Below are 26418 nucleotides of genomic sequence, written 5' to 3'. Positions count from 1 at the left end.
AACACTACTGATTAATTTTCAGTATTAAAAACACAAATTATTTGTTGACAGAATATAGGATATGTCTTGAATTAAGCTGATTGTTTTTACCCTATTGGTAATTTATTAAGCATAAAAATTTTTATATATATATATATACTAAGAAGGATTCTTCTCCCAAGAATTAAGAAAAATAAACAATTCAAACAAGTCTTATTGTCTAAATTTTATTACCGCTTATCCCTAATGCAGTTCTGTGTTGTTGATTCATTTTCTTCTTTATTTTGCATACATACTACTAATGAGTCTCTCATTATCCTGCAGTATCTTGCGGGAGCTTTTACGCGTGCAGCAGAGCATCGGTTACTGCCCTCAGTTTGACGCTCTTTTTGATGACCTGACTGCTCGAGAACATCTGGAGCTATACACACGCCTCCGCGGCATCCCCTGGAAAGATGAAGAACGGGTGAGCACACAAACACACACACACTCAGTGTAGTCACACAACATTCTGTTAAAGGTTGTGTTGCACTTATCAGTGATAGTCAAGTGTGTATAAGAGCTCCTGAAAGCTCTCTTGAAATCAGTTTCAAAAGTGCAAGAGCACTTAGCAATCTATAATTGTCAGCTGCAGTTTGAAATTCATTGTTCTTGTAGTTAAGAATAAAAGATCTCACTCTCTAATTCACTCTCTCTTTGTGTCCTGAAGGTGGTTAAGTGGGCTCTGGAGAAGTTGGAGTTGTCCAAGTATGCTGACAAACCTGCTGGCACCTACAGTGGAGGCAACAAACGCAAACTCTCCACAGCTATTGCTCTGATTGGATATCCCTCACTCATCTTTCTGGTTAGATCTCCCTATCACTGTTTTATCTGCTTCTGTTCCACACTCGCTGCTGCAAAAAATAATTTTTAATCAGTATTTTGTCTTGATTTATGGTTAAAAAAAAACAAAAATCATTCTTAATTATTTTTACACTATTTTAAAAACAAAAATGTCCCACTCACTTGGCCAGAGAGACGGATCCTCTCCAGTGAGGAAGTACAATTGCAGTGCATTTTTATTAAGCACATAAATATGTAAATGTATTTGTATTATACTTAGCATGAAATAAATGTATTTAAAATCCATTTTAGTATATTTATTTTTCACTAGGGTATACTAACGACGGTATTGCTTAATTTGAATTGCTTAAAATGCAAGGTATTTTTGGCTGAATGTAGAGTATATCTCGAACTAAGGTTTTTTTCTGATTCTTTAAGCATAAACCTCAATCAAATGTTGGTAAATGTACGTGTAAATAATATATAAATAAATAAACAAGGATTATCTTGCGCTATTTTATGTTTTATTTTGGAAATTTTGATGTTATCGTGTTGCTATGCTAATGAAGCTACTGATTAATTTTCAGTATTAAAAATACATGGTATTTTTTGACAGAATATAGAATATGTCTTGAATTAAGCTGATTGTTTTTACTCTATTAGTGATTTATTAAGCTTAAAACTCCAGGAAAATGTGCTATTTTTACACTATTTTAAAAACAAATGTCACAAGATTATTTAGGATTTATTCTTAAAAAAAGAAAAAACTATTTGTCAACAGGGTAAGAAAAATACAACTAAAAATATACTATCTGAACACAAGTCCCTTCTTGTTAACAAACTTGTTAATAAAAAGTGTTTCAAGTAATCGAATATGTTTTCCAGTAAGGAATATCAAAACATCCTTAAAACAAGACTGGATTGAATTTTTACAGCTGAGATGAGTTTAATTACTGTAAAATGGTCTAAACATGATTTTTTTCGTGATCTGTTGTTTTTGGTTATAGGATGAGCCCACCACAGGTATGGACCCAAAGGCTCGTCGTTTTTTATGGAATCTGATTCTTGACATCATCAAGACCGGACGCTCTGTGTTGTTGACATCACACAGGTGTGGTAACTATAAGTCTTAATTTCTGTTTTACATTTAGTTTTAATAACACTAATGTGCTGATGTATTTGTTTGCAGTATGGAGGAGTGTGAAGCTTTGTGTACGAGACTCGGCATCATGGTTAACGGCAGGTTCAAGTGCCTAGGAAGCATCCAGCATCTCAAAAACAGGTTTGAAAAGTCTCAGGCACTGTAATGTGTGATACAGGACTGCAGTTCTCACTGTTTGTTCTTTAATTAATTAATAAATTTTTTTCAGATTTGGGGATGGATACATGATAACAGTACGCACTAAGACCACCGCTAGCATCAAGGAAGTGATACGGTTTTTCAACAGGAATTTTCCAGAGGCCATCCTAAAGGTGAGATTTTGACTGGAAATACATATATAAAGGTCATTTTAAGGACACTGGAAATGCAAATATTTCATATTTGCCGTGCATCAGCTGCAATTTCTCCAAAACAGATGGCCGTGGTATACAAGTACCTCCACGTTGTCAGTTTGGATTGTAATATAAAAGACGATGAGTTTTCAAAGTCGCAAGAAGCTCTCACAAGGTGTTTTTGTGCAGTGCTGACAAAACTAAGTGTACATGTGCATATATTTTGAGCTTGCTTTGCTTGCAGTAAAAATTGTAAACTTCTGCGTATTCTTTCACATAAGGAGCGGCACCACACAAAGATTCAGTACCAGCTGAAGTCAGAGAGCATCTCTCTGGCTCAGGTCTTCAGCAAAATGGAGCAGGTGGTCGAAGTGCTGAGCATCGAAGATTATTCTGTCAGCCAGACAACTTTGGACAACGTAAGTATACCTCAGTGACTAATAATGAAAGAAAAATGTCAATATTGAAAGTGAACAGACAGTAGTTATTGATGCAAAATATTAACTAAATGTGTTAAATATAAATTCAAAAGCTACATACTGTAACAATTAAAGTAGTATTTTCTTTTCTATTCTTTTTTTTTTTTAGGTCTTTGTCAACTTTGCAAAAAAGCAAAGCGATAACTTAGAACAGCAAGAAAGTTCCCCATCTAGTGCTGGTCAGTCACCACTGCAGCGGCTGCTCGGCATCCTCCGGCCGCGTCCCACTAACACAGAACTCAACGCTCTCGTAAGTGAAGAGCCAGAAGAACTTGAGAGTGATGATGATGAAGGACTGATCAGCTTTGAGGAAGAGAGGGTAAGACTTGTGACACAGGCGCATACAAACTATATTTCACTTGAAAAGATAATTCAATTAAATCTGCTTGGCACAGTCTGCAAGAGACTTTGGTTATGATTTATTTGGTTATGATTTATAAATACATTTGTTATTAGAAAGCTTTATTCTATTAAAAAATGATACAGCAAATAAAATTTCTTATGGATTCAGAATCAGGCTGTGGCTGTTGGAATGTCACAAAGTAAATTAAATGGATTATAATGTTTAATAATCTCACAAGTTAACAATAACTTTTGTAAAACGATGGAAGACAAAAATGAGGCAAGATACTACTATTAAACGTTCAAAAATTGTACAACATACTAAACAAAATATTACACTGCTGTTCAAAAGTTTGGAGATTTTATGTTTTTGAAATGGGTTTCTTATAAAGCTTCATTTATTTGATCAAAAATAAAATTACAAAAACAGTAGAAACAGAAATATTATGAAATATTATTACAATTTATCGGGCAGTCCGTAACTTTTTTTTGGTTAAAAATGATCCGAAATCAATATTTGAGCAAGTACATAACCAGCCAGTGTTTAAAACTATCGCCTTCCTTCCGATTCACAACGGTTAGCTTATAATAATGTTTTTAATTTGAGTAGTATGGGTAGGTTTTCGCGGGAAATTGGAGCATGGCACTGCGTCATTACGTCACGTCTGCAAACACAAAGATGTCCCGGCTTGTAGGCTATCGCTCGTGAGGATCCTGCAGGTGGCAGATCGTTTAGCCTTTTCTCACAGCAGCTAGAATAATTAAATGTATCATTTTGATGGTGGATTGTAATCCAGAAAGTATTATGTGTTTATGAAACACATGTGAATGAAATTAAATTATATTCCAGTTTTAAATGTGCTGATTACAGATAGCCTGGGATTACACAAGATTTGTATTTTAAAGAAAACCAGTTCGAAGGGAGCATTAATAATTTGAGAATAAAGTATTACAATAATAATAATTTGCACGGTTTGATGTGATATGAGCTAACCAATCGTTAGATTTAATCACCATTGGTAGTGCGATTTATTGTAATGCTTTTTTCTTCAGTTGGTCAGAACAAACGTGGCAGACTTGTTACTTACTTGTTCAGATGGCAATATACGGGGAAAATTCTTATTTGGGTCATATATTCCAAGACATAGACTAGAATCTGTGATTGAGAAGTACAGTAAACATCCACACCGGTGCGGTGACTGACTGCCACATTCACCTCAAAACATTATATTTATCCGCGTCGGAGCACAGCCCACACAAGCAAGATAATTCCGCAAGTAACTGCAATTCCAGGTTTTCAAACAGAGATGGCGACAAAGAGGCAAAACTTACGGACTGCAGCTTTAACACATCATTTTAATTACGCTGAATAATAACATTTCCAAAAGGGGGTTTTCACAGCAATGCCATAGAAGAACCAGTTTTGGTTCCCCAAAGAACCTTTCAGTGAACAGTTCTTAAAGAACCATTTTCTCTTAGTGTGAAGAACATTTTAATAATCTTAAGAAACTTTTCCCACTGTAAAGAACTTTTTGTGGAATAAAAAGGTTCCATGGATGGTAAAGGTTCTTTGTGGAACCCTTGATGCCAATAAAGAATCTTTATTTTTAAGAGTGCATGCTGAGTTGGTGCTCAAGAAACATTTTTATATTATCACAATTGAAACGTTTTCCTGCTTAATATATTTGCGGAAACTGTGACTTATTTTTTTCAGGATTATTTGACAAATAGAAAAGAGTTAAAAGAACAGCAATTAATACAAGACTATTAAACTACATTATTTAAAATATTTCTCTGTCATGTTTATTTTGCCTTCTCACAGGTGCAGTTGTCATTTAATACGGACACTTTGTGCTGAAACAGCTGTTAATCTCACAGACGGAGAGATGTTAAAAAATAAGCCTCAAGTTCAGACCCGTGTCTGTATGGTGAAAGACATTTGTGCGTTTTTTCTTGCTGGAGAGGATCCATCTCTCTGGCCCAATGAGTGGGTTGTTCTTGTTTCCATTTGCACTTCAGTAGCGGAGCGAGAGAACGGCTCTTCTGGGATAGAGATGCGGACACAGTCGGTGCCTGGACGTGATCAGGCCTCCCCTCCTGCATTTCGGAGATGATGGTTTATGGAATCGTGTATTACTGTACTTTATATTCAAGCCTGCTGGATGGGAATTAAAGAGAATGTATTTCTTAGATAGGCTATATACCGGCCGTATGGTTTATTTTGGTATCGCTTTAAATTTGAATATGATCATACTATCTTTAAACGAATCACATGTTGAATTGTTTTAATTATAGTGTTGATTGTCATAATATAATCATCCCTCAAGGAATAGGACTCGAATGGGTTCAGCCTCTGCAACTTGTTTATCCTCACGTTGAGTTTAAACTAATCTTTTTTCTTTACTCGGACCTACTCTGTTGATTGAGAGCATGCTATAAAAGACAAGCCTGTCGTGTTGTGGGTTGAAGAAATTTTACTATGCTTAAATGTTTTGAACAGACCTGTTGTTCTTGTGGAAGAATGCAAATGTACCTGTGCACCTTCATTGAAGTTTTGAAATCGGACACTCAATAGTGAATGACTCGTGACCGATTCAAAGGCCTTTAGTTGAACCGTACCGAACCAGCCCTGCTATGGAAATATATATGGTCTTGTAATTGAATGTAAACGGCATACGTGTTTTGTGCTGACTTTTGTGTCTCCCAAACCAGGGGGTTCTCTCTTTTTTTGATGAATGAATTCTGATATGAGTTGTAATTGATACCAGTGTCTGTCTCGGTGGAAAATTTACGTTGCATCATGGTTAAAAGCTGAGTAATACCAGATGTCAGTTTAAAGAGCTCCTACACCAGATGTCAGTAGAAAGTTCATAATTGTCACGCTATCACTGTGAAGCCAAAAGTGAGCTCTTAGTCACTATTATTACAGATAGACAGAAATCAGGTCATTGCTATTGATTATTGTATTTATGAGAACCCTTGAAATGTTTGTTTATTGAATAGCAGGTGGTTTTGTCCTTTGCACTGTAATGTAACAAGTGTACATTTTTAGTTTTGACCTGAAATTAGTCGATCGTATTGTTCATTTGAAAAGAAATGATGCTTCTCCTTCATGTCAGTGATGTACATGACGGTTAGGTCCTATTGCTCAGTGACAGTCTAACCGTGCTTAATCTCTGAATCTTGCACAGTTGTCTGCACTTAGTACTATAATGGTGTCTTATTTTTCTGACATTACTGCGTAAAAGAGTATGATTGATATTTGGGAGCTCCTCAAAGAGAGGAAAGCAGAGACCGATAAGGAGGCCCTTGGTGCATTTTCATGTACGATGACCAAAGGGAAATGAAGCGTAGTTTTTGAAATGTGCAAATTAATTGTGACCAGCTATGTGAAAACTGACCTACTGAACACTTATTTACATATTGATCAGGCGTCTGGGCCACTTCACAATATATTTCCTGCTAACGGAGAACCTCAACAGCCTAACTAAAGATCAGTGCAAGCTGCTTTTCACTTTGGAAATTAACATGTGCAGTGATTTAAGACACCAGCAAACACGAGTGTGGTTCTGTATCATATAAAATAGCATTATGGTTAAGGAGATGATTTAGTTTTATCTTTCTTGTAAGTGCGTTGGAATGTAAATTCAGTACATGTGAATATGATTCGATATTTCTGAAAAATTTTTCATCCAGTAATACCTATGTTCAGGTGGATTCCCTTGTAACAAGATTGACTGGACCTTTTCAGCTTGTTTTAAATTACTTTTATTGTTTCTATAATCTTGTGCTAACTGGGATGAACTGATGTTTTTAATATTAACAGGGAGAAAAGAGAAAAATTAAATCAATAAATTGTTAAATTGATTTTCGGACTCAATTTTTTTTGTCTACTCTTTTGCTGAAAATAACATTCTCAGTGAACACAGTTATTTAAAAATAAATATTTTTATTAGCAACACATTTCAAAAGGAAAAAAGTAGGAGGAAATTATTTTATGTCATTTATTAAAACCTTAAACGGTACATGATGACTTAAAACAGTACACACTGTGATTTCTATCCAAGCTACATTTTAAAAACAGATAGTGTTGAGTTGGTTAAAAAGGTACAATTCATGTTTTTATAAAACTCTGTGGTCGTGTTGACTTCATTCGTTGTCTTCATCAAAAGCCACACCTGTTGCAGGTTTCTTTCTATAAAATAAACAGAAATGTTCAGTGAGCAGAATACCCCGTGTAAGATATTCACAGATTGTTATTCATTTGTTTTGGAGACTAAAATCAATGAAAATATTCACCTTTTTGTTCCTGGGTTGATGAGAGAATCTCCAGGAAGACGTTTTCTGACTGCTACTACTGGACCCTTATGCTGTTTCCTAGGTTCAAATTCTAAAACAAGAAATAAGCTTGGACAATTAGACAAGTAATTCTGATATACAGTACACCACTGATACTTCTGATGTAATAAAATAAACAAATAATAAATTTAAAAAAGCCCTTTTTAGCAGTTTAATTAAGATTGATAATATAACTAAATCAGTTAAAGATTTATAAGGCCCCCCTGGATGTTTAACAAGTTATTTAGATCCATTTGACAGCTAGCATGCTTAAAAGTTACTGCATTAACTTACCAGAACTCCTTTTCTGAGGACTCTTGACTGGACTAAATGAGGATGAAGAACCTAAAAATGATAAAATAGCAAACATTTAGTATGACAGGGTTTTATTATTTTGAAAATGAGTAGAATAAATGAAAATATATTTGCTTGCCTTGACTTTCTAGCTGTTGCAAGCTGTCAGCCATGTTAAAAAGCAGTTCCTTGACTTCTGTCCTTCCCTCTGAGTCTTTGAGTTTTGACAGGGACAGACTGAGGTCTGTGGGCTCCGCTCCTAAATGCAGCACAGCACTGTCCTCCTGCAGCTTCACAAATGCTCTGCCAGCTTTACACGCACATCTGTCCACATACACAAGAGACGGTACTCAGAGGACAGTAGATCTTGCCAACCGAGACATCAGATTTTTGATTCATTAATTGGCCCTCAGATTGCAACTCACTTGAGATTGAAGGTATAATCCTCTGTGGACTTCAATGAAAATTTCTTAAACTGTAAAGAAATAAAAGCATTGTATTATTGTTATAAGAAACAAATATCTGTCATGTAGAAAGAAAAAAATCCTTACAAACTGAGACAGAATCTCCTCTGAAAGATGTGTTTTCCAAACATCTTCACCATTGGTAAGTCTACGGCAAACGGGACATCATGATATATACAATTATATACAATTCATAATATGTATTATTATTATTGACAAATGTTGTAGCCAACTGATATGAGTGTGTAATTTAGTGTTAACAAAAAATGTATCAAAAATATATATACCGAATATAATATATAGAATTAATTATATACAGAAAATAAAATTGAAATAAAATAAAATACAACTGTTGCATAAAAAACCTTGAAAGACCAAAGCAACCACCTGGAGTAAGTTTAAGCTGAACTACTTGAATTACAAAAATTAAATAAATTAAAGCTAAATAGAAATATTTAAATAATAATAGTAATAATAATAATAATAATAATGACAAAACCGCGTAAAAATACTAAACTGAAAATATAAAAACAAAAGCAAATTCAAAATATGAATAAATACAATAATAGTATATTAAAAATACTACAACACTGGTTTATTTAACCTGAATTTATAACTGCGCACGCAACAAAAAAAAAATATATATGTAATTTTAAAAGCAGTACTGCATATCATACTGCTTTCATGTGAACAACTCACCCTATGTTTATGTCTCCTGCTGATCGCTTTTGCGTAAAAAACACATATTTGGACTGATCGTTTTTATCCAGCAATGTGCAAAGGACAGCTTTTGACTCGGAGTTTTGTTCCATACTGATTTAACGTAAAATCACATAAAAACAAAATTGAAAACTACATGCTTCTCAACCAGGAACTGCTCCTCGTCATCAACAAGGGCGCGATTTAAACGCTCAGCCAGTCAGATCTCAGCAACCCGGAAGTAGTTGTGCTACGATAAAAACGATAAAAGGCGAAGTTACACGAAAATGTTTATGACCTGGAAACTAATATTTGATACCAAGTTATAATATATACTATTCGTTTAAAATAAAAAATGATATAAAATTACAATTTTAGATAAAATATTTAATGACAGTTGGTCTAGCGTGCAGCATGCATGTAACGTTAGGGGTCACAGACTGACAGTACGCCTACAGTCAGTAATTTCTTGGTCAGTTACTGTAGTTGCTTCATATTATGCCGAGCCGCTTAAATGGGTTGGCAGTCTCGAACCCGAACCCTGCAGGTGTTTGACGCGGAGTTAAGCGCTGATACCGTGGAGTGGTGCCCATTAATACAGTGGTCTCATGTTCTGGCATGTGGGACGATGAGAAGGTAACTTAATGCAAATATCTTTCGGCTTTAGCTTATGGTATTGTGTGGTATCAGTTCTAGGTTGAAACAGTGTTTTCTGTTAACAGCAAACCACTGAGACTCAGAGGATAGACTCTCCTGCTATACTCGACCTGAAATGGTAAGTGAATCTCACTATTCATTCTGCTCACTACAATTCACTCTTCACCTACACCTTTACACACCATATGTATATAATGGGAGTGTGTGAAGAGTGAGTTGGAGTAATGGAGTTGATGCCGAGTCAAATGCTTTATGTAACTGGCCAATAAACATGAATTATGAGTGTTTTTATTTGTTTTAATTTCTCAGGTGTCACGTGCCGATATCAGAGCCAATGTTGGGTATGGCCACTGCAGGTGGAGAAATCCAGTTGTACAAGCTTATGATACCTCAGGTGACAAATGCCTCTCATGCTGCATGGTGAAATTCACATTCAAGGACTGTTCCTGATATAATCAAAGTTCATCTCTATTTACACCACCAATTATAATAATCAAAGAAAAACCCAGCCCCTGGAATTATGCTGGAAATGTATGACTAGATGTTGATCTCTAAAAAAAGTTAGAATAAAAAGGAAATATGTTAATAAGGTTAAATAATTAAGTTTAATATTCAAATTATTATTAAATATATTATATTATTTATCATATTAATTTAATACCCAGAAATGAAAATTGTCATTATTTACTCACCCTCAAGTTGTTCCAAACCTGTATGAATTTCTTTTTGCTGGTCTCCATTGACTTCCATAGTACGAAAGTCAATGGGGACCAGCAGCTGTTTGGTTACCCACATTCTTCAAAATATGTTTTTATGTTCAACAGAAGAAAGAAATTCATACATGTCACTCAGTCAGTACTTTTATTCATTAATCTATCTATCTCATTTAAAGTCATCCTGTGGATTCCTTTGAGGTACCCTGGTTGAGAGCCACTGCTTTAAATACTTTCTTTCTTTCTTCTAAGTCAAGTCACTATTATTTGTATAGCACTTTTAACAATACAAATTGTGTCAAAGCAGCTTTACATCGGCTTGATATAAAGCTGAGTGGCTTTATATCAGCTTTACAGTATTTAGACGGGGAAATAGTTTGTTGAAATAGTGTCATTATCCTCTGGCCAGACAAAATTAGCAGTTTAATGTTTACTGTAGGCATTGGACACTGCATTTTATTGTATTTGTACTTCATTAAGTGTCTTCTGCCTGTCTGGACTGTGTCTCCAGTAGCAGGGCATGTGCGGTCTGGAGTACGAGTTGAGCACAGAGTTGGGTCCTGACAGACTGGCCTTGTCTTTAGACTGGTCCACAGGGAGAGGTAAGGTGTGCTCGTCATTGATGATTTAGTATTGCATTGTCTCTGTATATAATGGTTACTGTTGTGTTTTTGCAGCAGTGATGGCGTGTGGTGTCCAGTGACTCGAGTGGCTCGTTCACAGCGCTGTCTCTAAGGGAAGCCAGTTTAACTGCTGTGTGTCAGTGGAAAGCTCATGACTTTGAAGCTTGGATCTCAGCATTTAGTTACTGGGAGATACAGATTGTTTATTCAGGTATGAGGAAAAAGAGCAAGCAAAAGGAGCTGTTTGTGGTGCTGTTGCCTGTATGCTCATTTATTCACGGTAATTTATACACTATTAAAACTTTTTTGTTCTTTGAAATAAAGCTGAGATTAAAAAATGTAGGGGAAAAAACTTGTCAACTAACTAAAAGAAACAGGGGGGAAATAAAGCTAAATAGAAATATATAAAAAAAATTACAAGCTGAAAAGTTACTAAATTGTACTTAAAATTCAAATTGAAAATATAAAACTATCAGCAAATTCAATGTATTAATAGTATACAATACAATACTGAAATGGTTTGAATGCATTGGTTTGATTTTATGTAAAAGTATTTCTGACCATCAGAACTTTTGTGTATCTGCTGTCCCAGGTGGTGATGTAAACTAAAGGGCTGGGATCTGAGAATGGGTCCCTCTTCCTCTACCTTCACCAGCAAGAGGTCAGACACAAGCTATGGTTTTTCAGCCAGCAGCATTACTTATAGCATTTACTGAGTCACTGTTTAACTTAATTATGTTCTATATGACTGTTCATGCTGTTTATGCAGTCATTGTAAATACTGCTCTCCGGTCACAGACACACTATGGGAGTATGCAGCATACACCGTAACCCCCATCCAGAGCACATACTAGCCTCAGGAAGGTAAGTGCTTCTCAGTCAAAAAAACCCTCGACTGGGGTACATGGGAAACTGTAACAAATATCTTTTTTGCATTCCCATTTGCTCCAGCAAAAAAATAAAAAATTATATATATACCTTGATTGCATTTCCATTTTTCAAAAGATTTAAAAAAGCTATAGATAAATGGATTATGGCAGTCAGAAGAAAGAATTTATAGTTACTCCCTCAGCAGCTGTATTAATGTGTGGTCACATTTGTTTAATGTCATGGGCAAAAAATGTCCATTGACTGCTGTCAACAGTGTAGCGGTTTATGTGTTTGTGCCTCTTGCAGCTATGATGAGCACGTGTTGCTCTGGGACGGGAGGAACGTGAAGCAGCCCTTGAGTGAGACTGCAGTAGGTGGAGGTGTGTGGAGACTCAAGTGGCACCACAGTCAAGAGCACCTGTTGCTAGCTGCATGCATGCATAATGATTTCCATATCCTCCACTGCCAGAAAGCTATTGGTAAGAATTACTCTTAATATATGGCAATTACAAAATGTACGCTACTGATCAAAAGTGTGGGGTCAATGTTTTTTTTTTTTTTTTTAAGAAATCAGTTCTATTATTCACCAAGAATGCATTACATTTATCAAAAGAGACATAGTTATGTTATTTCTATTTCAATTAAATACTGTTCTATCTATATATCTATCTATCTAAAAATGTATCGTGGTTTGCATGGAAAAAAATATTAACCAGCAAGTTTTCATCATTATTAATAATAAGTGTTCCTTGAGCACCAAATTGGGATATAAAAATGATTTTTGAAGGATCAACTGTCACTGAAGAATAATGGCTGCTGAAAACTTAACCATCACTTGAATAAATAACATTTTAAAATGTTATAATAGAAGTTATTTTAAACTGCAATAACATTTGACAATATTACTGTTTTTACTGTATTTTTGATCAAATAAATGAGCCTGAGAGACTTCTTTTTAAAAACATTAAAAATCTTACCAATCCCTAACGTTTGAACAGTTCTCGATTTTTGAATTCTACTCTTTATGCTGTTTTTTCCCCTAATATTCATGTTTGTAGAGAGACAAGATGCACCATGCCCAGTTCTGGCCTCCTATATTCTACATAACTCCTTAGCATATGGAGCACACTGGTCCAGACTCCCCCTAAGCAACTCCACACCCCCCTCTCCTCAAGAACTCAACTCAACTTTTATTTATAAAGCACTTTCAAAGCCATTAGAATGAACCAAAGTGCTGTCCGTAAGTAGGCTAATCAATAACTTTAATCTGTACAATTTTGTTCAAACTTTCCTAATATTATCCTAATTAATCACTAAGAGTTATAAAACAGCCTTTAGGTCTTATTTTCTCTTTTGTTTTTTTAAGATGGTGGGAAGCATCGTACAGAAAGTCCTACCGCTTCATTCAGGAAGTCTCGCTCACTGTCAACACCTTTCGTTGCGCCCATGGTAGTGCTTCACCATGCACCTTTGACAAAATACCCAGTACTGACTTCGACCTTGTTCAAAATGGTTGAAAACATTTACAATGAACATTTTTAAGTGTGCTAATGTGTGCTTATCTTCCAGCTGGTTCTCCTGACCACAATATGGCCTTTGACAGGGCACGCATTACAAAAGAGGAAGCCCCTACAAGTCCTATTACCATTCATAAGGTACCTTATTGGTGTAATTTTATAACACACATAAAAAAGCCATAAACTGTCCTTCTTTTTCTTGTATACCTTAAGTGTTCCTTTTGTTTCTCATCCAGTCCATACGGAAGAAGTCGGTGACAATGCAACATTCTCCTTCAGGTGTGTTTCACTACTCAGACACTGGGGGGCAATCCAGCCACATGCACCATTGTAAAGTTAATGCCATTTTCCAAGCTGCCAAGAAGGACTTGCTTAAAATTATTCAGCTTCAGGTCAGGCCGCATTTTATATATTGATCTACTGAAGTAAGAAGTTTGATGTAGTTATAATGTTTGCCCTGGATTTTTATGTAATATAAAAATGTAACTGTGCTCAAGGACCCCAGTCTTCTGGATGATAGGGTGACTCTGAGACAAGTTAAGGCAGGCTCTGTTGTTGCAAGCGAAGGAGATCAGGTAGAAAGATACCTGTGACTTTAACTACCCTGTAGTGTAATTATCAATTTCAAGTCACATGTTAATCTGTTTCTTCTTTGTGTCTGTGACAGGATGGGAGCGTGCAGTTTGTCATCTCAGGAACTCTCCATGTGTACCAGAGACTGATTGACAGAGAGAACGAAACGTGTCTTCTTGTGACTCACCCTGGAGAGATGGTGGGCCACTTGAGATGGTGGGCCACTCTCACAGGAGAGCCTCTCATTTTTTCTGTGCGTGCCCACCGTGACTGCAGCTTCCTGTCTATCTCCAAAACACACTTCTATGAGTATGTGATGCTCACCAAATTTCACTTAAGACAATTAAAAAATTCTAGCAAATGTACTCCCCACCAGCTGTAAGGACAAATCCAACAAAATCCAAGACTATTATGCAGAAAAATTCATCATTTGTTGAGAAAAATTCATCATTTGATGCTTTCCAGTATTTATAAACTGCTTCTGAAAATGAAGTATAGACACCAAACCCTTTTGGGTTTATTAAACCCTATGGAGACAGGTTTTTATGTAAATGTTTTTCAGCATTTTTAATTACTCTTTGGCTGTTTTGTAGGACATAATTCAATAAAAACTAAATTATTATACAAAAAAATGTAAATTAAAAAATAATTATGCAATAATTTAAGATTGTATAAAATGAAGTATAGTGTATCAGAACACTGCTTAACATGTGTGTTTTATCCACTAGGATAATGCGTGCTGAGCCTCGGATGGTGTTAAATGTAGCTCACACAGTGGTACGGAGGGTCTCCTCCTTTGTCCGACAGATTGACTTTGCCCTGGACTGGCTGGCACTGGAAGCCGGACGGGCTGTCTATAGGTAAGCACACTTTTCCAATACAATCTCTCAGTTCCAGATCTCTATGTCAAAGGTCACTGTTCTGCTTTCCGGTGTTGTAAGAACTTGAAAGTGCATGTAAAATATATTTCAAGTAATACTTTCATTTTTCTCTTTTGTCTTTCTCAGACAAGGTGATAAGTCAGACAGCACTTTCATTGTTCTTAGTGGATGTCTGCGTTCTGTCATCATGAAGGATGATGGGAAAAAAGAGCTTGCAGGAGAGTATGGGCGGGGAGACCTCATTGGTGTGGTAAGTGGAGGTGTGTGTATGTTTGTGCCTGTCTATATACTGGTGTACTTTCAAAAGTTGATAAAATACAATTTTAGAAGATATATTGGCAACACTTTACTTAAAGCCTTTATGTATAATGCATTATAAAAGTAGTTTTAATGCATTAATTATGTATTGTAATGCACCTTATAATGCATTGTACAATTGCACGGATAATTGTAACTACAGTTAATACATTATAACACTTATCAATTAATTGTTACAATATTTACATTTAATTAGAATTATTTACAAGATATAATGTACATTATAAATAATTTTATTGTATTATACCCCTTAATAACCCTTTAAAATACACTATACATAAATGCTTTAAGTCAAGTGTTACCGATTATATTGAAAATGTTTTAATAGGAAATAAATGAAAGGAAACAATCATTTTAGATAATTTTGTGGAGTGTTTAGTAAAAACTCCTGCTGTAGTTTCCATCTTTTAAAAATGTGTGTGCTGGTGTTAAGTGGAAGCTTTGACTCATTTAAACAGAGCCACTACAGTCCATGCAGTCCGAGACTCTGAACTATCCAAACTGCCTGAAGGAGCTCTTAACTCTATTAAGAGGAAATACCCACAGGTTAGACCATTTAAAGAAAATCATTAACACATCATGATATTCTGTTGCATATATATTAACACGTCACACTCCTTCATAGGTTGTGACTCGCCTGATTCATCTTCTTGGGCAGAAAATCTTGGGCAACATGCAGCAAGTGAATGGTCCACTATCAGGTGTGTGTTTATGAAACATTTCTGTGTGTTTGTGTTTTGTATTTTCCCTAATGTACATTAATGACCTTCACAGTACGCAGTCTGGGTTTTCACACCCCTAGCAGTAAGTGGGACGCAGGTAACCCATCTGCCAATCTGTCAACGGTCGCCATACTTCCTGTGTCTGAGGAGGTGCCTTTGACCGCCTTCACGCTGGAGCTGCAGCATGCTCTCAGTGCTATTGGTCAGCTATTGATCTCTTTTCCCTCCTTAATTTGCTTCAAAGTAAAGCTAATACTAAGTTGACTGTCTTAACTTTTTAATTAGGCCCCACTTTGCTCCTAACCAGTGACGTCATCAGACAGCGGCTGGGTGTTGCAGCCTTGGACAGGTGAGAGTTGTATCCACCTTTTTCTTTCAATATTTAAGATAATGCATTAAAATAATATGGTGAGACACCAATTTTCAATATCAAGCAGCAAAACAAACTGTTTTGTACAGCTAAAAATAGCTGGACGCGGATGAGACCGGAAGCTAGACCCACAGACTTTACAAATGGCTAGCCCATTTTTACAGGAAGAAAAAGGTGGATACTTGTATACTATGCACTGGGAAATGCATGTGAAAAATATACTTATATTATTTAATAGAAATGTGTAAACACATTATGCCAGATTTTGGACACACTACTACATCATGAATGTTCTTTATTTCACAGGCTTCCTTTGTAACGTTAGCATCTGCATGTGCAGATGTAGGTGTTAACTTCTAGCTAAATTCATTACCTTACAAATCTTTATGGCCTGCTTAACTTTTACACTCATGCAAAGAAAAACACTGAAGCAACTTCTGCATTCCTTACCATTTTTCTGCAACTGAAAGAGACTAAAGTTTATAGTTAGTAGCATGTCTAAAGTGGACTATCGAAATAAAGTGTAACCAAAAATACTAATATAACACAATGCTCAACTAAGTACTCTAAGCCAATATGTGAATATGAAAACACACTGTACCCACAGAGGCTGCTCTCAAGTGGGCATCATTCGGGCGTTGAGTGAGGCAGGGATTCCTGTGGATCCTCTAGGTGTTGAACGTGGCAGAGATACAGACCCGTCTGGCTTATGTGTGTTCTGTGCATCAGCTGGAGATGGTAAAAGACAGCGAATACTGCGAGTACCTGCGACCGCCCATAGATCGCTATGGCACACTGGACTTTGGCAAATTTGATGAGTTTGCTGTGAGTGGGCTGTCATCATCTCATAGAAACTTCTTTTGCCTTGGTCTTGACTGCAGCAATGACTTTTTTTCTGTTATTGCAGGACGTTGGCTACCAGCATGGGAAGACCGTGTTTGACGTGTGGTGTCGGAGTGGGGTGAGAGAGACAATGCTCAAAGACCAACATCAAGAGGAATTCCTTATTTTAAGCTTTGCTTATTTCTTATGCAGCATCACAAACTAATTCCACGATTAGCTACCTTCCAGATGACCTGTCCCAATGCTTCTTTCACTGATCTAGCTGAAATAGTGTCCAGAATAGAGCCAATGAAGCAGACCGTGGTGGATGGTGAGAAATGGATGATCTTCACTCATGTCCTTTCTCCATGCCGTTTGTTCATCTTTGTTTTGTTTCTTACATTCACTAACACACACAGATGAGTCTGAGTACCAGACAGACTATGACTATGATGAAGATGCAGTGCTATCAGAATTTGATCTGTCCAATCCAAACAGTGAACACCGTGAGCATACTGAAGATGAAGAGGATGAGACCGCAGATACAGTAAGATAACTGGGTGCATGGTTTTTTTTTTTTTCGTATGGTTAATCATAATACTTACGATTTATAACTTTTAAACAGGATGATGAAATGGAGATCAGGACAAGGCGACATCGAGTACTCAACCACAACAGCCATCATACCACCTGACATCAAATACTTTTTTCCAAGATGTTCTGTTTTTTTTTCTTCTTTTAAGTATTTAAAGCCTTTATAAGGGTTTTTGAGGATTTTAATAAGTAACATTATCAGTATTGGAATTGACTTACTTGAATTGTTAGAAACTAACATGTGCTTAAGAGAAAAAGCAAGCAACCACTCTCATTTTTTATTCTTTGGGAAGGATTGCTAACACAACACCAAGCTGTCTCAGAGTCCAGTAACAATTGATAAAACTCTGAAACAAAGTGGCTTTCTTGCCTTTACTTTTAGTATGTGAAGTTAACACTAGTCCAACTGGGTTATAACCAGAAGAGAATGATGAACTAGTAAACAGAACTGAGATAACTGATATTCTGATTTCAGTATTTGTAGCCATTTATATGTTGGTAAATCACGATATAAACCATCCTTTTATTGTGGATTTTGGGTGAAGTGTTGATTGAAGCAGCTGACAATGTCTTAATGTGTTATTTGCCTTATTAAAAGTTCATAGTTGTCTGAATATTTGGTTGATTGTTAAATACTAGATATCTAGTATCTCACATGATGAGGAATCATTTTCCTTCATCTTCTGAAACGAGAGGTTATTGTACTATGAAAACATGTCAAGATGCCTGAAATATCTGGATCTGTAGTGTCTTCCTCAAAAATGAAGCAGTCACGGCAAAATCATTTTCAGGACCTTGGACAAGGCCTTACTAAATGTTTTCAATTCAGTGTTGGGGAATAATTTATGAAAACTTATTCTGCAACTACAGAAAATAAATACTGTACACTATCACTAAAACCATGATGCTATCTCCATCTTTGTAACTCCAGTCAAAGTTAAGATACCAAGACCCCCCTACACAGGCGATGGTATTTCCTCATATACTGCTGAAGAACTTATGACAAAGGTCAGTGTTTTCAAACTTTATTCTGGTTGGCATGAGTGACTGGTTCTTTATTGATCTGGCACTCTGAGATCTCTGAAATTTGCTTCCTACCAAGGGTTTGATTCGCAGATTGATAGTGACATGTCTCTCATTTGTGCCTTTCACCTCCAGTGATCTTCAGAATTAACTGACTGCATGACAAGATCAAAATGTGCTGCAACCAGTGAGAAGAGAAGCTGAATAAAAATCTGACTGAATCAGGGTTTCAGCCATCTCTACTGTGGAGGTGCAGAGGTTAGAAATATGTTGAAGTAGAAGTAAATATGTTGTTGTTCATAAGCTGAAATGCCCTTTGTTGGGGGGAATTGCACAAAATTGTAGAAATTTAAAAATAGCTGACCTCAACGAGTTGGGGTCAGTAAGATTTGTTAATGTTTTTGTAAGAAGACTCTAATGCTTACAAAGGCTGCATTTATTAGATTAAATAAATACAGAACAGTAATATTGGGAAATATTATGACAATTTAAAACAGCTGTTTCCTATTTTAATATATATTAAAATTTAATTAATTCCTGTGATGCAAAGCTACATTTTCAATAGCCATTACTCCAGTCTTCAGTGTCACATGATCATTTAGAACAACATTTAATAAAAGCGGTTCAAAAGAACAACATTTAATAAAAGCGGAATAAAAGTATTAATTTCTTTTTCAAGAAAATAAAAAATACATTTAAAAAAATTTACTGACAACAAGCATTTAATTGGTAGAGTATACATATCGGATGTGCTTAAAAATACGCTGTTTTATCAACGTTTGAACATCTTAACTCATTCGTAGAAGTTAATGGTGGATTTGTCAGTATTTATAATGAATATATAAAACATATTTTGTAAATGACAATGTCTACCAAAACTGTATGTTATTAAACACACATTTTGAGAAAGTGGAAGGAGATTTCACCAAAACTTGGTGAATACGTCTCAACTTATTAGTGAAAATGAAAGACCTGGAGGAATCACTGGAAATAATCAGTAAACCTCACACAGAGTTCCGTCTGTGGCTCACCACTCCATTCATTAAAGACTTCCACAACACACTTAACTGCTTTAGACCTGCATGGAAGTCAAATTAAAGTGACACTCCTCTGATTTACATTTAAGGGATTTAGGTTTTTTACTTCTGTATTATATACTGTAATGTGCATCTCCTCATCTCCTTGCCTTTAAATTGTAAGAAGCTGAAGCTGAGCATAAAGGAAACACATTTTACGATCTATAATGATAAACTGATGTTCTTACCCAGCCTTCCGGAGTCTTTATATGCTCCTGTAAAACTTAGTTCTGCGAGAGGAGCTAGAGACAGTCTAGACACAAGCTGGCCAGTCAAGATTTTAAGATTAAAATATATACAGTGGGGCCAAAAACTTTTAAGATCACTAGTCAAAACTACACTTATATTGCTAATTTACAGTAATATGTTATGTTTGCCATTGCAAATTATATAAAATGTAAAAATCTAAAATAAGTTTTGTATTCTATTCTATATATACACTGTGTGTGTGTGCGTGCGTGTGTGTGTGCATGTTTATGTGGTTTATGAGGACACAAATTTGTATAATGACATGGGTATGACAGAGCTATTACAATATGAAGGTGGTTTATGAGGACACTGCCTATGTCCCCGTAATTCAAAAGGCTTAAAAAACATACTAAATGGTGTTTTTTTTGAAAATCTAAAAATGCACAAAGTCTCCTGTGAGGGCTAAGTTTAGGTGTAGGGTTGGTGTAGGGCAATAGCACACACAGTTTGTTCAGTATAAAAACCATTACGCCTATGGTTTATGTTGAGAGTCCCCATAAACCACAAAAACCAACGTGTGTGTGTGTGTGTGTGTGTGTGTGTACCACTAGGAGGCAGCACACTCCAAACTAGTGTCTTGTGGTACCATTGAGCCACAAGAAGCAGAACACAACTATATTCTTGTCTCTCTGTTTGTCTGATGTCTGGACTCCTGCCAGCACAGCTCATGCACCCCATCTCACCTCGATCTCCTGGTCCCTCTCCAGACCCTGATATATATAATCTCAGAGGATAGATCTCTTTATTTACTCTTCTGTCTATATGATTCTGCATGACGGTTCTGACACCCATGGGCCTTCAGAATCATGGGGGATGGTACCAGTAGGAGAAAGAGGGGCTGCTTTGTGTTCACTTAATTACAGTCCTAACATTTCTTTCTATAGATTGTTTCACCCAGGCATCCGTACCAGCTCCCATCTGAGGCTTCCCCCAGACCCCTCACTCATGGTCCTGTTCAACAGTACATTCTCCAACAAAACCTCAAAGAAAAAAAGCACATCAGTCAGGGCGGACATATTCATCATATTCATATTCGGACATATTCATCATATTCATATTCATATTCATCATAACATAACTCATATGGCATATATACGTACAGGATATGGATATGAGAGCATAAATTTAAGATGCATGTCTTTTCATGTCCGATCTGCATATGTTTATGCTTCGGTTTGGCATATCACATTTTTCATACATAACCTGTGGGTCACCAGAGGAATTCGACCCATTCTTATAGAGCTTGATATATGTTTCCTGCTTCTGAAAGCTCAAAGTTTGCCCAAGAGAAAGCAAGCGTCTGTATCTGTATCAAATAGAGCAGAAAGGAACTTTTCCACCTCTTTTTATTCTTCCTCTCCTCTTTTTTTTTGTCTTGAGTCTGGCTGATTCTTTGTTCTCCTTGTTAAAAATAGATGAATTATGGCCAGGTGAGCCGATTCTTTATAATTAAGTGGGACAAAATCTTTCCAACACAGCGTAGAGAACATACAGGCAGCTTTGCCAACACTAAGTTCTAAATCCTTGTTTCCAGAATGTTTTAAGTGCCAACAAGTGCTCAATGTTTGCACCAGGAACTCCGTTAACAATAGAGGTGACCACAAGGAACGCTCATTGGGGGCACTTTTAAAAGTTTACACAATCAATTCAAAGCTATAAAGAGTGTGTTTAACAACTCTGATGAAATGAAGCGGGAAACAGAGGAATTTTAGATGGAATGGTAAATAATCAGAGGAAACAATAAGGTGGCTTCATTTTTAGAAATATTTCAGGTTCAGTACAGGTTAAGCTCAATTTTCAGCATTTGTAGCGTAATGAAAGGACACACTACAGTATTGCGGTGAGGCACTTAGTGTAGAAGTGAATGGGACTCATTTTTTATGGATTTCAAAGCAGAAACGTTTTGTCTGCGTAAACTACAAACCTTTTCTTACAACTGACCAAGTGAAACCTTTTCAGATAATCTGTTCAACCCAAATTGAATTTGCTAAAAAAATTTGTCAAGTCGAAATCAAGCCAAATTTATTTGTGTAGCACTTTATAGCACAAAGCAGCTTTGCAGAAAATCACAATGTTAATAATTGTAATATCTTAATATCGACATTTTTTTTTATAGCCACAATTTAGCAGATTAGAGCTGGGCAATAATTAGCATTTTACATTTTGTTTCCAACATTATTATGCCACAACAAGCTTTAATTTCTCAGTGGAGCGATGAAGACAGAAAATCGAGTAGCAAAACAAGAGAGTTTGTTAATTCAAAGACTCCTACCACTACCGGCCTAACTTTTTATTTCTTTTGAAGCCCAGATTATTTTCAGATATCTTCCACAGCAGGGATTTATATTAACCCTGAAATGCTCCAGTGCCGGGTTGGCATGGCTGCTTTTTAAAATGCCACGGACGCACACCAAACTTAAAGTGCTGAGATGTTGCACACCCCCTCGTCGTAACTTTCCTTCTTGCTTCTTTTTGACCAAATCTGGCAGCAGGAATAAAGCCTATTTAATCAAACACAGGATATGATGCACTAATTTTACTTTCCATTGTCAGTACCTCACATTCTGCTAGTTCATTGTTGCCCTTTATTTTAGTCAAACATGTCAAACAATGTATGACAAGTGGCATCCCCTCAACACCTGCAGATCTTGGCGGCCTGTGTGATTGATGCCCCTGCTCCGTGCTTTGCTTATTCTCTGGCTGTCAGGGGGTCCGCCGAGCGTAGTCACCTCGACCTCAGATATAGATGAGTGGGCTGGAGTCCATCTTGCCTGCTGAGCCACGTGTTTAACTTGGACGTGGACCACAGTTTTGTGGTTTTCAGAAACCCCTTAGTTCCCTGTTTTCACTGGGCAGAGGAGAGGTTAGAGTAAACCATGTTCCTGAGGTTCTCGTTCTGTATCGCTCTCTCCCCTTGCCCTGTTCTGGATGCTATCCAGACGTTAGACTGTGCTTTGTCTTCTGGAGGAGGTTTTCATGTTATGGCAGTCGTATGACTCATTAAGCCATCTGAACTGTAAGCATATGAAGAGGCGAGACCGATGCTGAAAAGAATGCTTTAGCACCTCTTTTGTTTATTTATCATTTATAATGGGGGTCGACCAAATAACTGAGAAGGAAAAAAAAAGATTTTTTTATAAAATGCATTGGGAGAACCGTAAAACACAGTTGAAATTATCTTTAGTATGAAAGGCTTTATAGTCTGAAATATTAGGAAAAAATTACATTTAGGGGTACAACAGCTTGTCACTGAGGCAGTAGCCTACCCTTAACTCCTTATTTACAGTACACCTAAAAGATTCAAAGTAGTACCTTAAGAACTACTCTAAGGTATGCAACTTTCAGGGATGATAAGGACAAAGACTTAGTGACAAGCTGTTGTGCAAAAAGTGTACCTTTAGGGATCCATTTTTTGACAGTGTGGATCCACAAGGAGCCTTTAACATTGCACAAAAGGTTCTTTATAGTGGTAAAAGTTTCTTTTGATTATTAAAATGTTTTCACTCAAAGAAAAAATTGTTCTTTTGAACGGTTTACTAAAGGGTTCTGTGGGGAACCCAAAATGGTTCTAAATATGACGTTGCTGTGAAAACGTTTGGAACCTTTATTTTTGTTATTGTTAATAAATAAATATAAATTGGAAATGTTTCTACCATTACTTCATTAGTGAATAGAAAAGGAAACAAGGTCAACTTAAAATAAATGTTTTTTTTTATTATTTGCTCTGGCATCAGTGCAAGTAACAATGAAAATTATACAAATACAAATTCCTAAAGCATTAACTTTGTCTTAGATGTTTCACCTAATATTTCTTGGGAGATATAAAAACACACAAATGAAACAAGTGATGAGGTTTTTTTTAACCTTTTTTTATTTTTATATTGATAGCATGTGTCTTGGAAGAACATATTGATGAGATTATTTTATAGAGGTCATGTTGATTGTAAATTTTGGTATCTTGGATATTTTGAGCATAGTGTGAGACATTGCTCAGGTCGCTTCTGAACCTCAGGAGACAGTTGTCATTTCTGTGAGTATTGATGTGCTCATTAGCCTTCTATGGCTCTTTTTTTATTTTTAAAATGAGACCAGCATAATTCTGTGCATAATTGCATGTGTAAAAGTTTTCACTGCAAGAGCAGTGCTGCATGTGTGAGAGGACAGAGGGAGAGGGAACTGGGCTGGGTGGGGAAAAAAAACTACACGGGCTGTGGGACTCAAGGCGACTATAAAACAGCTTTCTTGCCCATTGTGTTGATGTAGTCAAGAAATATACCGTAACGTACAGACAGAGACAGAGATGGAGTAGTGAGGCGGGACCGGTTTGGTTGGCTGCTAAGAAACGTTTGTCTTGCGGTTTGCGAGCAAACTTTGTGAGGAGATTTATTTGTGGCGGGGTCTGCCGATGACAATCCTCTGAAACTTTAACTCGTGTTTGAGACGCAACAGTGCACATAAACAAAACTTATTATTTTAATGCTCGTAAGAGAAACGGCAGTTCAGAAATTAGTTTTGCGAGTCGTATATCTGTCCTCTAGTCACAGTTTGAACATAAGCGGGACAGTAATAGGAGAGGTATTTTGCTGACTAGGGTCTCCGGCTGAAATGGGAGCGGGTGACGGGCGCTCGGTGTCTGCGGTTCACCGGAGCTCTTTCCTCCTGAGGACGCTGCTGCTGCTGCTGATACTGTGGCTGACATGCGTTCAGGGGACGTGGGGACCCGGAGTTTACAAATACCAGACCGGGACAGCACTCCACAAAGATCAGTCGAAGAGGTAAGGTTTATATAACATTACAGAAGTAACTTGTTGTACAAGCAGTAGTTGTCAGTTGAAGTTTTACATTGTTTCGAGTAATGTTTGCCATTTATGTCCACTTCAACTAGCTACTTTTTATCGATTGTTTGCTGACAGTCAAACACTGTAAAGATTTCTAAGGGGAAAAGTAGCATATGCTCCTTTTCACACAAAATAGATAACCGTTAAAATATTTCAACAAGAGGCAACCCGTTAGTGTATAAAGAGCTGAGATATGTAAATTCATATTTCAATGTTTGTTGAATTTGCTACATTCCCATTTGAAAAATTCAGCTGTGTGAAAACCTATTTGGTCCAAGCTGGTCAGTAACTAATGGACCAGAAAGTTAAGCTAGTTTCTAAAACATTGTGGCTGGTCAATTAGCCTAGCTGATGATGACCAGCTAGAAACCAACATGCTCCAAAACAGATACCAGTTTAAGATGGGATTTCCAGAAGAGCACACAGCAGAATTGAATGACAGCTGGTAACTTGCTTATAACTGTGGCATTTTGTAGATGAATAAAGACTGATATATTGTGAGAATAAACTATTAATCAGTTTTATTTTACTCTGTTTGTACTTCTATCTAAATGCATTTCTGATATCCCTGCTCTCCACCTAATGCTCCTGTTGTGAGTCTGACAGTCTGTTTCCTCTTTCCTGAGATGGGGGAACACCCATCTCTCCTGTCTGTACCTTTGTCCATGGTTTATTCCAGTTAAAACATGCGTAAAATGTTTTAGAATCACTGTCCAGACTTATTCAAACTTCAACTCGCCCATTCATCAGGACAGAGAGCTTTTGAATATTTGCATATTTATGCAGTCTTGCTTTCAGGTTTATATTCAGGCAAGCTTTTTTTGAAATGCTAAATCAGATGTAATCAACAGTGTTTTCTTTTATCAGTATATGATCTTTTTCATTTCCCTCCTCTCGTGCTGGCTTTGCATGTGGTTGATTAGGCTTTTTTGAGACATAACAAGGCAAGAAATTAGGCAAAACATCATCCAACATGTGAGCCCTCCACTTCTGTCCAGACCTCATCACCTTGACTGACCTGTGACCACAGCTTATGGCCTTGATCTGACCCTCATATCTTCATGTAAATATTTACTCTATTTGGGTAAATGGCTTAGAGTTGTTGTGAGGTGTCTCTGAAGTATGCAGGTGTTGAGTCGTCTTCGCTCTCTGTGCTGATGGTTTGATCTCTCACCCCCTCCTCCCATCAGTCACAGACTGATGAAACAGACGGTGTTTACTAAACACATGCAGCTGCATCGTCTACATGCTGTGAGAGAGAAGTTTATTGGACTGCTGTCTGATGATTCAGTGAGGAGAGGTCACAGACATCTTTGAGATGCCTTGGTTAGGCAGCACTGTTTACTGAGAGATGCAATATAACTGTAGATATAAAGAACAAAGTCTGTGTTTATACTTTAGGACGTTTGAAATACTCAAGATGCAGCTGCTTTGAGTTTACTTGTTTATATAGTAAATCATGTTCGGCCTTTCTTTTTTACATTTAAACAGCAATTTATTCCTAACCTCATTTATAAAAATGACTTGTTTTTGTAACTTAGTCATTTAGGTTACCTGCAAAACATATTTCATTGTGTGTTAAAAAAAATTTGAATATTGTGAAAAAGGTCAATATTTTTTGTCACTCATTTCAGAAAGTGAAACCCATATATTATATAGAT

At 36.6% G+C, this 26418-nt stretch overlaps 4 protein-coding genes and 1 pseudogene across 8 annotated transcripts in view; 4 read left to right on the top strand and 1 right to left on the bottom strand.

Moving 5' to 3' along the window:
* The window catches only part of LOC306869220 (ATP-binding cassette sub-family A member 2-like), a 68054-nt gene extending 61071 nt beyond the window's left edge, over positions 1 to 6983 (top strand). For both annotated transcript variants that reach the window (XM_079415891.1, XM_079415890.1), the window contains 8 exons: positions 304 to 445; positions 689 to 823; positions 1809 to 1912; positions 1991 to 2083; positions 2172 to 2274; positions 2577 to 2714; positions 2884 to 3093; positions 4939 to 6983. In XM_079415891.1, the coding sequence (XP_079272017.1) occupies positions 304 to 445; positions 689 to 823; positions 1809 to 1912; positions 1991 to 2083; positions 2172 to 2274; positions 2577 to 2714; positions 2884 to 3093; positions 4939 to 4974 (961 nt within the window). In that variant the 3' untranslated portion in view covers positions 4975 to 6983. The remainder of the gene's footprint in view (positions 1 to 303; positions 446 to 688; positions 824 to 1808; positions 1913 to 1990; positions 2084 to 2171; positions 2275 to 2576; positions 2715 to 2883; positions 3094 to 4938) is intronic.
* A 68-nt stretch (positions 6984 to 7051) lies between these two features.
* LOC306869710 (protein PAXX-like) lies at positions 7052 to 9148 on the bottom strand. The gene is made up of 7 exons (XM_079416590.1): positions 8912 to 9148; positions 8300 to 8360; positions 8174 to 8223; positions 7888 to 8072; positions 7749 to 7799; positions 7416 to 7506; positions 7052 to 7311 (listed from the first exon to the last, which is right to left on the bottom strand). The coding sequence occupies exons 1-7, from the start codon at positions 9022 to 9024 to the stop codon at positions 7266 to 7268; spliced, it is 597 nt and encodes a 198-aa protein (XP_079272716.1). The 5' UTR covers positions 9025 to 9148; the 3' UTR covers positions 7052 to 7265.
* Positions 9149 to 9425: 277 nt separating this feature from the next.
* Positions 9426 to 14062, top strand: LOC306869712 (diphthine methyltransferase-like; annotated as a pseudogene). Its single transcript, XR_013785820.1, has 12 exons — positions 9426 to 9547; positions 9878 to 9962; positions 10796 to 10890; positions 10959 to 11115; positions 11497 to 11565; positions 11703 to 11768; positions 12081 to 12253; positions 12833 to 13014; positions 13141 to 13223; positions 13344 to 13429; positions 13528 to 13570; positions 13959 to 14062. The product of XR_013785820.1 is annotated as a diphthine methyltransferase-like (transcript).
* A 1640-nt stretch (positions 14063 to 15702) lies between these two features.
* On the top strand, positions 15703 to 18183 carry LOC306869711 (patatin-like phospholipase domain-containing protein 7). The gene is made up of 8 exons (XM_079416591.1): positions 15703 to 15764; positions 15838 to 15987; positions 16071 to 16134; positions 16763 to 16980; positions 17063 to 17116; positions 17191 to 17308; positions 17397 to 17524; positions 17603 to 18183. The coding sequence occupies exons 4-8, from the start codon at positions 16891 to 16893 to the stop codon at positions 17669 to 17671; spliced, it is 459 nt and encodes a 152-aa protein (XP_079272717.1). The 5' UTR covers positions 15703 to 15764; positions 15838 to 15987; positions 16071 to 16134; positions 16763 to 16890; the 3' UTR covers positions 17672 to 18183.
* Positions 18184 to 24175: 5992 nt separating this feature from the next.
* The window catches only part of LOC306870050 (EMI domain-containing protein 1-like), an 87888-nt gene continuing 85645 nt past the window's right edge, over positions 24176 to 26418 (top strand). For all 3 annotated transcript variants that reach the window (XR_013784232.1, XM_079417087.1, XM_079417086.1), the window contains exon 1: positions 24176 to 24694. Coding sequence is in view for 2 of the 3 variants with exons in the window: in XM_079417087.1 (XP_079273213.1) it covers positions 24525 to 24694 (170 nt within the window). In the remaining variant the exon portion in view is untranslated. The remainder of the gene's footprint in view (positions 24695 to 26418) is intronic.

Source organism: Barbus barbus, assembly GCF_936440315.1.
Source record: "Barbus barbus genome assembly, chromosome: 5".
NCBI lineage: Eukaryota > Metazoa > Chordata > Actinopteri > Cypriniformes > Cyprinidae > Barbus > Barbus barbus.
This window is presented reverse-complemented; position numbering and strand designations above follow the sequence as displayed.